The sequence below is a fragment of the Coloeus monedula genome (genome assembly GCF_965178545.1).
Source record: "Coloeus monedula genome assembly, chromosome: 16".
Classification (NCBI taxonomy): domain Eukaryota; kingdom Metazoa; phylum Chordata; class Aves; order Passeriformes; family Corvidae; genus Coloeus; species Coloeus monedula.
Window position 1 is genome coordinate 3,521,534 of NC_138796.1, and position 11,498 is coordinate 3,533,031.

The 11,498-nt window shown below is 43.6% G+C and overlaps 1 protein-coding gene across 1 annotated transcript; it reads left to right on the top strand.

Moving 5' to 3' along the window:
- Nucleotides 1-4,260: 4,260 nt before the first annotated feature.
- FOXL3 (forkhead box L3) lies at nt 4,261-6,115 on the top strand (the record flags this gene model as incomplete). The annotated part of the gene is made up of 3 exons (XM_082292286.1): nt 4,261-4,367; nt 5,112-5,280; nt 5,633-6,115. 3 exons carry the CDS (start codon nt 4,261-4,263, stop codon nt 6,113-6,115), a joined length of 759 nt encoding a protein of 252 aa, XP_082148412.1.
- Between the last annotated feature and the right edge of the window lie 5,383 nt (nt 6,116-11,498).

Consider the following 11,498-nt stretch of genomic DNA (forward strand, 5'->3'; position numbering starts at 1 on the left):
CATGAGAGCAAATGAGTCACAACACAGGAGTAGGTAGGAGAACTGACTTTTCACCCTGGAAATCCTCCTTTTCCTATTTTTCACTGCCAAAACACAACTGAGAATCTCCAGAAATGGATTTTCACATATGCCTTGTGAATCTCCTTTTCCAGCTAGGGCAGGGATGATAGGTCTGAGCTACTTTCTATAGTTGCTCGCTTGTTTACCACTTCTGATGTGATGAATTGTCATTGAAGGTTTCTTGTCCACATTCCTGTTTTGGTAGAAACCCGTGCTCTGTTTCATGCATGAGTTTTACACTGCTGCAGCTAGAAGGCATGCAGATGAGGAATGCTTCTCCAAATAACCCCCTAGCTAGGAAATATCAACAATTCTCACTGAACTCCAGCAGAAAACCACAAATTGTGGTGCAAATTTTATTTCCATGAAGTTCTACATGTGAACACAAAAGAGATGCAGAAGGGAAAGCAATTCAGCTGATGGATGTGGGTGAAGCAGAGAGAAATTTAGGGTGAAATTCAGTGTGGCAAGCCTCATCCCTTTCCTAGGAATAAGAGTCACTGAGCTGAACACCATGAGATGTCTCACAGGGAGAGCCAAATACCCATGCAAGTTTGGGGAAGTCTCCTTCTCTTCATCCCATATCAAAATAACTAAGAGTGCATAAGAACCTGCATTTCCCCGTTCTCTTCTTTGTCAGTGAGAGATCTTGTACTAAAAAGTGCTAAAAAGAAAGCAGTTTACTGGTGGTGTAGGTTGTTGTTGAGGGATTCAAAGCCTGCTGAAGGACACCACTGGTTTCCACTGATTTAAACTGAAAGAGAGTAGATTTGGGTTGAATGTAAGAAAGAAATTCTTCCCAGTGAAGGTGGTGAGGCCCTGGCACAGGGTGCCCAGAGAAGCTGTGGCTGCCCCATCCCTGGAAGTGTCCATGGGCAGGTTGGATGGGGCTTGGAGCAGCCTGGGATAAGGGAAGGTGTCCCTGCCCACGTTAAAGGGGTTGGAACAAGATGAACTTAAAAAGTCTCCTCCATTCCAAATAATTCTATGATTACATGATAAATTTAAAAGGTTTGGAATAAAGTCCTAAAATGCAACCAAGTCTGAGAGACAGCAGGAGGAGTTGTGCTGCTGGGAGACACCAGTCTACACCAGTAGAAGACTGGAATGCCAGCATTCAGTCCTAAACACTGAGGCGCTCACTGTTATTCTGTTATCCCATAATGAGCAGTATTTCAGCCCAGTTTGAATTTATGGCTTGTCTGGATTTCATGTACAACTTTCATAATCTCTGTCATAATTACAAAAATTGCAAATAACTTTTTAATATCAGTGTTTAAAAAATTAGTCAAATCTTTCACGGCGTTTTTATTGCCTATTTACAATCCCAAATCAAATGGTTTACAACTTCGTGTTCTGAAAATATACAACGTAAGAAAACACTAGCCTGGCAAAATTATGCTTTTATGATAATGACAGGGGTGAGTTACAGTTGCTCTAGTTAAACTGTAATGGCTGCACAGATGCTGGGAAAAAACTATTGTACAACATGTTCTGCCACCATAAGCATGGCACCTGCTGGCTCCACCATGGCACATACAAGAGCATGCTAACAGTTCTTCATGAATATTATTTTCAGGGATTATAATTGGACCATAAACGTTCACTTGGGGATAAAATATCAGCATGCAGGCTTTAAAAATTACCTTGAGAAATATTCTGCCAGTTTTACGTATATGGGTTTCAGAAGCAAGTTTATGAGAGACCGTATATAACTTGTTTCTGATCTTGTAGCACTCAGAAATGGTTTGTGTTCTTCTTAGGGTCTGTATGAATTTGCAGCAGGTGAGTGCAGTGGTATTTACAGAGCCAGAAACCAAATCCTCCAGCTCTCAGAAGAGATTGTGTCTATCCACAGATGATGTGTGACACAAATGGCAATGGCAGGAGTTTCCTGTCTCCTGCCAAGCTGCCCCTGCACCACTCACCATGGTCCCACTCACTCCTGAGGTGCTGCCCAAGGACACCAACACAGGTTGTTATGATCTGACTCCTTTTGCTCAATTTAGCCTCACAAACCAACTGCCGAGATGGAAATTTAATCCAAGTGTATTTCCCACTGGAATGGGTGAGGAGTACGGTGGCCGTGAGCTGTAATGCACATTGCAGAAGTGCTTGACCTGGACAAGTGGGTTACACTCACCCCTGCAAAAAGATATAGGAATAGAGATAATTAACATTACTACACACGACACTACAGTCATTTGCTCTAATTCCCACTACAGAAAACTTCACCAATTGAATACTGTCAGTAAATACGTGAGGATTTTGGTCAAAGTGTGTTGTCTGACTTTCTTAGCAAGCCAATTTTCATAAATGGAACACGATGAACTGAAAAAGGGTGCTTACAGATTGGGTAAAATCAGTCAACCAATCCAGTTGGTTGCTTTTTGAAATTGGTATAAATCAGAAGCAAGACCTTTTTTAGCCTTTAGTTTGAGTTACTGGAATTTCAGTGAGGTAAAACACCTCCAAAGAAACGAACCACTGCTAAAAATCAATGTGGACATCTACTTGTGTCTCAAATATCATGGGTTTTAGTGGGGGAGAATCTTCCCAAATATGTGACACATCTTCTTTACTTTAAACCTTCTAGTCCAGCTGGACAGAGTATGAGTGGAGATCAGACATTATATATTTAATTTTCCTCCACTGAATCTGCTCTATCTTCCTCAATATTAAAGCCCTGCTAATGCCTTAGGCAGCAGTAGCTGACCCTTTGAATTAACACCTCCTCTGCAGTGGATGCCTCATGCATATGCCTATTGATGTATTTTAGAGTGGAAATAATTTTTATTTTGGCTATCTGCTCTGGCTTCATATTCCCAAGAAAACACCTCATGTATATGGTTTTTCTCATGCCATGTATTTCCCCCTGTGCCCTGCTATCATGTTGTGTTATAGTTCACAGCAAAAGCCTTCTCATGTCCATCTTTGTCAGAACTCTAGGAGCCACTAAAGCATCATTTTAAAGGGCTCTTTATCACTCAGATGAATTTTCCCCTAATTGTATCCTTTAACTCCAAAAGGGGTTTGGGGACATACTTTGCATGAAAGATGCTGCAGAAAACAAAAGTTGCATTGCTAGTGGTTCTGCTTTTGTATTTCCATCCAGGGAAACTCTCAGCACAACAATTTGCTTTCTCTTTTCCAAAACCCATTTCCTCCTGGGGCTATTTCCTGGGACAGAGCTGTCTTCAAATAATTTAATTATCATGCGGCACACACCTTTTAAGTCCCCCCTGAAATGGTGCGTGATGCCTTTGGTTTACATCACTTGTTGGAAAACACTCCAAAGCATTGAAAAACTATTAAATTGTTACAGTATTGGATGCCAACACACAGGGCTATTAGTCTAATTCATCCTTCAGATCAAAGCCCACACAGGCAGCTCTCCTGCCTACAGCTATTTTCCTTTTACTTTCCTGCTTGACAGTAGTCCCTCATATCCCTCTGTTCTACTTTCTTTGAACATACAGATTTTCCTTTAGTCATGGAAATATAATTTATGTCTATTATACTGTATTATAGATTGCAGATCAGGACGAGCGTGCATTACTGCCCGGGACGTCTGTTTATTGTACGTCGGTTTTCTAAAAATAAATAAATAAGAAAGCTACCCTGCTCCGCTGGGGAGAGAAAAATACGGAGGGGGAGCACTCGGGGGCTGTGGGGAGCTGCACTCCGTTCTCAAAGTTTAATTTCCAAGTGGAGACCTTGAAGCATGATTTATTAACATCATGCTGTTTGCTTTTGTCACGTTGTGGATGCGGCGGGGGGAGCGCTGGCCCCTCTCCAGCCTGGACCACCCAGCGAGCCGAGCGCAGCTACCGGCACCGCACACCCCGGTTCAAAGGTTCACCCCCAATTCACCAGCTCCACCAGCCTGCCTGTGCCACCCCACTGGGGGCAACAGCAAGAACAGCAATAACAACACCCCCCCACCCTCCCACCCCCCCCCCCCCCCCCAAAAAAAAAACAATATCCGAACAGACGGGCTGTCTGGGATGCGAGAATTGCAAAAACAATCCCCACCCCATCACGGAGAGTGTGTGTGCACGGAGGAGAGGGAGTGTGAGGAGGGGGGAGAGAGGGAATGAGACAGACAGAGGGGAGGGAAGAAGGGAGGAGGGAGTCCAAGCTCTGAGAAACATCACTCCATCTCTCTCACTCCACAGGAGCTGAGCAAGGAGCAGGACGATGTTTGACAACACGCAGTACCCCTATAACTGCTTCAATTATGATGGGGATGATTATCCTACCTGTAGTTCTGATGAAGAGAAAAAATTCACCAGACCAGCGTACAGGTAAGATGAAGTTTTTCCAAGTCCCCCTATCTCTGGTGAGGTTTCTGAGCTGTGGGCTGGTGGGATCACAGCTCTCAGGGGAGCGTGGGGCCAGCTCTGTGCGATGGGTGCAGGCACTGCAGTGGGCAGATTTCCCCCCTTTCTGTGTGTGAAGCGTTCATGATTTGTTTCCCCCCATGACGGGTCACAGCAACTCTGGCATGCCCTTAAGCCTCCAGATCTCAGTCAGTCTCCAACCTCCAGGACCCTTGGGAGAAGGGAATGAAATGTTCAATGTGCCAACGGGTGAATGGGATGCAGAAAATCCCGGTGTGGTGGGAAGAGGCACGGTCTAGATGTTCACAGGGACATCCAAGGTCCTTTCCACGAGCAGGGTTGGTCCCCAGTGACAGTGACTCTGAGCCTGGTCTGTCTCACTGCAGCCCTCCTGCTCAGGGAAACTTTTCAGACGGAGTTGGAGAGGTGTGTGATCCTTCTGCAACCCTCCTGTGCTCTGCCCTGAGTGCCAGGGCAGGCAGCCCTGGGGACTCAATGCCTGGCAGTGCCCCCTCCGTGTCACCTGGGGCTCGTGGAGGACAGGCAGCGACCACACTCAGGACTTCTCCCCGGGACACCTCGGATCAGGGAGCAGATCCACTGGGGGAGTTTTGGAAGCAGGATATAGGAACACATGTACCCATGTGGTCCTGAAAACTGAGTCTGTGAGTAGGGTGATGGTGTAACAGCAAGTTTTCCTTTTTCCAGCTACATTGCCTTAATTGCAATGGCCATCCAGCAAAGCCCTTCAAATAAAGTCACCCTCTCTGGCATTTATGACTTTATAATGAAGAAATTTCCTTACTACAGATCAAATCAAAGAGCCTGGCAGAACTCCATTCGACATAACTTATCGCTTAACAGTTGTTTTGTGAAGGTAAGATCAGTTACTGTGTATTTACATACACACTGTGCATGGCTAAAAAAATATATGCAGCAATAACCTCATCACTGGGAAAGAAGGGAAACAAACAGCTGAGCTGCAAATCACTTAAAATCTCTCTGAGTTGTCAATTCCAGAGATAAGGAGTATATCGTTGTCTGATGTGTGCTAATAGATAACAAATTGAAGAGGATGGGGCTTACATCTTACTCATATAATGACAGAGAATAGGCTTAAACGTCTTGTCATATGTGTTTACACCATTCTTGAATGTAAACGAATGCAGATGCTGAACAGCAGCATCTGTAACACATACAAATACTGAACTGCCTTTAAATAAATACAGGTTCCCAGAACAGAAGGGAATGAGAAGGGGAAAGGAAACTATTGGAGCTTTGCAACAGGATGCGAATCCATGCTGGATCTCTTTGAAAATGGGAATTACAGGAGAAGACGGAGGAGGAGGAATGTGAAGAGGGAACACAAGGAGCAGAGACCAAGCAGAGTGAAAAGTCCTTCATCCCCCAATATCTCTTCTGTGGACTCTGCTTTGAACAACATTTCCTCTTCTGAAAGTAAACATGAAAGAATTGAACCAGGCCCAAAACTTCTGGAGCCTTGTGGGTTTGCTCCAAACAGCGTGACCAACAGGCAGAGCCTAAGCAATTCCTCCTTAGCAAAATCGGATTCTGAAATCAAATTTAGCATCGACTACATCCTTTCAGCCCCTGACCCTTTGCCTGTCCTGAGATCTCAGTATAACATGCAAGAAAATAAATATCACCTACTGGAGGCCCCGCATATTAATCTCCAGTTCTGGACAATGTGATGTTATTTATTCGTGGTAACAAAGTCTGAGTCACAGTGTGTTCAGCAGCCTCGTGTCACTGAAAATCAGCCTCCTGCCTCCTTGTTTTCCTCCCAAGCAGTGCTCAGAAAGGGTTACGGACTCACCAGCTGATGCTCTGTCTGTGCCCAAAGTACTTTGCTAAGATTAAAGCATAAATAACAGTTACCAATATCGGTTTTCACCACGCTGAAATTTATGAAATTCGAGCTTTATTTTCTAAACTGCCTCGGACGTCATTTAGCACCACAAAGAATTTCCTTTCTCAAGCAGAATCCGACAGAGAAGAGACTTGCTTATCATCCACTGCTTTATTAAAGACAAAGTGAATTTGATCCCACTTTCAGTGGTGGAAATTGGGATTAACTCCACTGGAGTATATAGGTCAGAACTTAAGCTGATCTAAAACAGTGTAATTCTGTCGACTTACACTGGCTGGGAATGTGGGGGAGTGGAGGGTGGAAATTTGTTTCTTAAAAGGAATTACAGAAAATCACCCTGTCTTCCTTATTTTTCCTTTTAACATCATGTTTCAAACTGTTTTGCAGCTTTAATTAATTGTTCATTAGAAAACGTAGCTATTGATAAGTATTTCAAGTATATTTGTGTTTATATTCGGGGCAGAATTGTTTAAATTGTTGAAGTGAAGTTGTGTTCAGAATAATTCCAAGAGACCTAATTGCAAGGATGCTGAACTCTGGTAGACTTTGATAGGTAATGTGACAGTCAAAGAGTCTCTTAATGCCTTGTATAAAAAAAAAACCCAACACTTCTTCCCTTGTACCACCAGAAATCTTCCTGAGATGCTGCAGGAAAGTCCTTGGCCATATTTCATTTAGCAAGTGTGAAAGGAAACCTGGCACTGCAAAAAGCCCTGTTGAGTGTTGAGCAAAGCTAAAATTCCACCTACCTGCTCTGAGACAAGTTGTATATTCCCATTAAATAGATTTTTATTGATCCTTCTTGCAAGCAATTACCAAAGTGGTGCTTGATATGATTTCAGCTAAACTGGTGAGATTTATAATTTTCAGATATCAATGTTAGCTCATGAGCTCCATTTCTGAGAAAGCCACTCCATTACCATTTACATGCAGTGGGAGACTTTGGAACAGAACCTGATGGACAGTGATGAACTCTAATGAGCTTTTAAGAAGTTGCTTTTATACAACTTGCTCACAATGAATTGCTTCCCAGAAGATAAACAACATTAGTAAAGGCTCCACAAAATCCTGGCTTTGACTTGGCTACTACAGTCTTCACCTACTGCAGATAAAAGGAAAAAAGACAAGAATTCTGATAGTTTTAAGCAATTAAATGCAGAGATAAAATTACCTTTGCAACAGGAACTAAAGGTAAATGAAGGTGTATGGGATAAGATTCAGCATAGAGGTATGCTGAGGCATGACTTGAATTTTTATGCAGAAGCTTTGACATTTCACTAAGTTATTTTACATTGTGTCTAATATATACTGTACATTTATACTATATATTCTTATATATTGTTATTGAGAAAGGGAGCAATATCACTGCACTTATATGTTGTAAAAATGCATGATGTATGTTGTCATGATGCTGAAACTCCTGCCATATACTTAAAATTTACCGTCAGTGGTATTTCACACTGATTGGTAATAAATGCTCATTTTTTGGAAAACTATAAAACTTGTTATCTTCAGGCATTTCTACAGCATGCAAAAGTCTTTGCTTCTTCTTCAGAAAAGAGAAAATGGAAAATCATGTCAATTACATCACTGCATGTCTTCCAAACTTTGAAAGGATGATTTCTTGAGACCAAATTCTGCCTTCAAATGGGAGCTTTCAATTCTCTGTGACTCAATGGTTATTCTGGGTGATTATTAGACCTGACTGATCTGCTGTTATTAGACCTGATTCATCTGCTGTTTACACTGATAGTAGAGAAAGAAGAAAACCTCTGGGGGGGGACTGGACAGATGGATTCTCATTTGAAGAGGGACGAGAATTTGCTCCTTTAGTGTTCATGCTCAGTAGTGAATAGGTGTGGGAAGAGCATGTCCTCATTTAGTGCTTCAGTGTTTGCATGCACTCGCTGTGGGTTGGTACTTGTGCACCTCTGGGATCCTGCCTACAGATAAATAGTCGTGTTTTATACACAGATCTTCTTCCTGATGGTTTTAAACATGGCACTGCTGCTGTTGGGCTGGTAGTTATAGTACACACCTGCAGTATATTTGAAATACATATTTTCTGCTGTGAAACATGCAAATATGATTGTTGAGACGTGTTCTTGGTTGCTGCTGTTAGCAAAAGACAACTCAGTGACAGCAAAAGTTCCTCCTGGGTAAGGTGAACACTGTGGGCTGCTGAGACCAGTGGAAATACAGTTTATGGCTACTAATCAATGTAGAATTAATGCATTAGGAAAGGCAGAAATACACCCCAGTGGATTTACAGCAGAGATCCAAAGCCATTTTCTGTAAGATGAATTAATATTCACAAATAGCCGTGTCCTTTGCTCACACTAAAGTGCCTGCTAGGAGAGACTGTCATACTTTAGTTTCCCTAACATATAATCAAAGAAATTTGTGTACAAATAGGTGTTAACATTTGTTTTGCAAAGGGTATCAATCATATTTTGAAAAATGAAGGGACATATTTCAATTTACCCAGTATATTATATTCTGACGAGTCCAGAAAGGTTTCCAGCAGTTAAAGTGAATGGCATTTAATATAGAACAACATAACAGGGGTGAGGGCTAGACGTGACCTTATTCAAATGTCGTAGCCATTACAAAGCCATTCCCAATGTAATTATAATTAAATACTTTATGCCTTTCTTGCAAATCCTCTGATCGATCATTGATATTAACATTAATATTGTATTACCCCTGAGCAAATGTCTCCCACACAAGTGTTATGGATCACCAGGTTTCCATTAACAAAGTTGTGAGCTATTGCCGTGTGCTGGTCGTGGATAAATTTACGTAAATTACTTTTTCTCAGGCAAGGGGGAAAAAAGTCTGGGTTTCTTTCTTCTCTGAATCCAGAGCTATTTCTTCATCTCCATCACAGCCTGCCAGCCACTTGCATAAAGCTGTAATGAAAGGAAAAAAGAAAATCTCACAGGAAAGACCCTCCTTGCCCTGTGTTGAAGCAGGTGAATATTCTCCCGTTTGGCACTGGGGTTCAAAGCTGAGCTGAAGCCAGGGCTGAGCAGTGCAGGGCAAGGCTCTGCACCCTCCAAGACAATCAGTGGGCTGGCCAGGCTGGGAAAAGGTGTTTGGCTCAGTTCCTCATCTCGTGGCACCTTCCTGACTGCAGAGAGAGACCCAGAGTGAGCCATGGATTTCCTTAGCCCAGCAGAGGTGCCTCACTTGGAGGCTGACACTGTCCCAAGGCTGGGGTGGGGCAGGAGGAGGGTGTGGGACAGCAGCTCCTGCCTGCTGGGCTGGGGGCACAGAGAGGAGGAACAAGCCTTTAGACCTCTCCCTTTAGGATCATAAATACCTTTGCAAAGCAAAGATGAAAGGTTTCTTTCTGGGGAGAGGCAAGGCTTGGCCTCAGTGAGGGACCCTGCAGGGGGGTTGTTTATTTATCCTTCTAAAGGAAGGCTTCCCATGATGAAACAGAGATTTCAATGGAGCCACTCCAGGTTATTATACAGCGATTTCACTTCTACTGATTTAATTTCTTAGGCTTTTGCCACTGGTGTCACAGAAGTGGTTTTTGAACAGCAAAATGATGATCAGCCTCAGAATGAAGTTCAAAGTACTTGGGCAAGGGTGCAGCACTCTCTTCTCCCCCAGTGAAGAGAGGCCAGATAACACCCAAGGCAGGCCAGTAGCTGACCTCACTTACAGGGACCTCTCCCTCAGCAGAACCTCCTGCACATTATGGGAGCATTAATGCAGACTAGGATAGCTGAAAACAAACCTTTTCTTTGCCAGTAAAGCCAAGTTCCCCTATTTTTCTGCCAGTCAGAAAGATCTTATTAGCTGAGACCCATTAACTGCTCATATAAAGAGAAGCTGTGCTCAAGGAGCATCTGAAGGTCAACCCACACTGGAGAGCTGCTTCTCCCCATGCCTTTGCTTTGCTGTGCTCCATCCTATGTTCTGAGCTGCCACAACATTCCTCAGCCACTCAGCAGGTTGGTTTCTCCCTCAAAACCAAATCAAGATTTCTGCACTGTTTTCTGGTCACAGAGGGTTTCTCTTTTGGCTACCACTTGCCTGTTCAGGTCCAAATCTTGTGAGTCCTTCCTACTCTCTACCAACAGAGAGGACACACTGAGAGGGGAAGGGGTTTGGAGGGATGAGCCTCGGGGAAAAAAGGCTCTGCTACAGATCTTCCAGTAGTACAGAGCTGATGGTGCATCTCAAGGGCTCTTGGGGTTGTGCGTCAAGTCTCTGCTGTAAATGGAGGGCAGCAATACCTCAAGTCCAACTGCACTCAAGCTCAGGGAAAAGAGGGAACCTCCCCCACATGCCCCTGAGCACATGGAGACCTGAACCTTTAGCTCTGGCAGCGTAACACAAATCCCTGTCTGTGATCTGCACTTCAGATCCCAGAGTCAAGACATGGAAATCCTGTGCTGCTCATTCCAGCCCCTCTCTGTCTCTTCTGGGCCATGTTCTCCTCCCTGCTGTGGGGGTGTAAATCCTTGCAAGTCCATTAACTTTGGTATAATTACCTTTGGAATTGAAATAGCACGTGTGAAACCGACCTTTGCACATTATACCCAACACCTCTCCTCACACAGTCTGCAAAACTGTGCCAGCAGCTCCTCTCCTAGATAGAATTCTCAGAGCAACAAATGGTCCTACCTCTTTATTTCGCCTCAGCATCGGCTTCTAATTGCTTTGTCCAGAGCATGGGTACCATCTGCACTGCTCTGCACAAAGAACCTAGTCTCTGTCTCTGTTTTACTGGGAATGTCTTTCTTCTTGCACTTGGGGTCATTAAATTAAAGAGCAGGGTAGGTCCAAGTCCTATGGAACTTGCACTGGAATCTTTTTTACCCGGAGAGCTAACAGAAAATAACAAAGTAAGTTGTGCTCCCTCCCACCCTTGCTACAGTGGTTGGAGGCAAATCCAACTGTGAGAATTTTGCCTGAGAAAGAACTGCCGGATTTCTCCCACTGTGAAATCCAGCTGTTAATTCAAACAGAAGGGATGGACCTGACCAGATAGGCCAGCTGGCTTGCTTCCATCCTAAAGTCCATTGTGTTCCGCAAGTTCCCAAATTTATGGTCATGAAGGTCTTCCAAGCCCTGTAATGAAGTATGGCATGCAATGTTTTTGTTATGGAATGTGGGCTGCAAAGGAAAAAAGACGGTTTGAATTTATCTTTCAAATGAAGATCCTGGAATCTCTCAGGATAAAC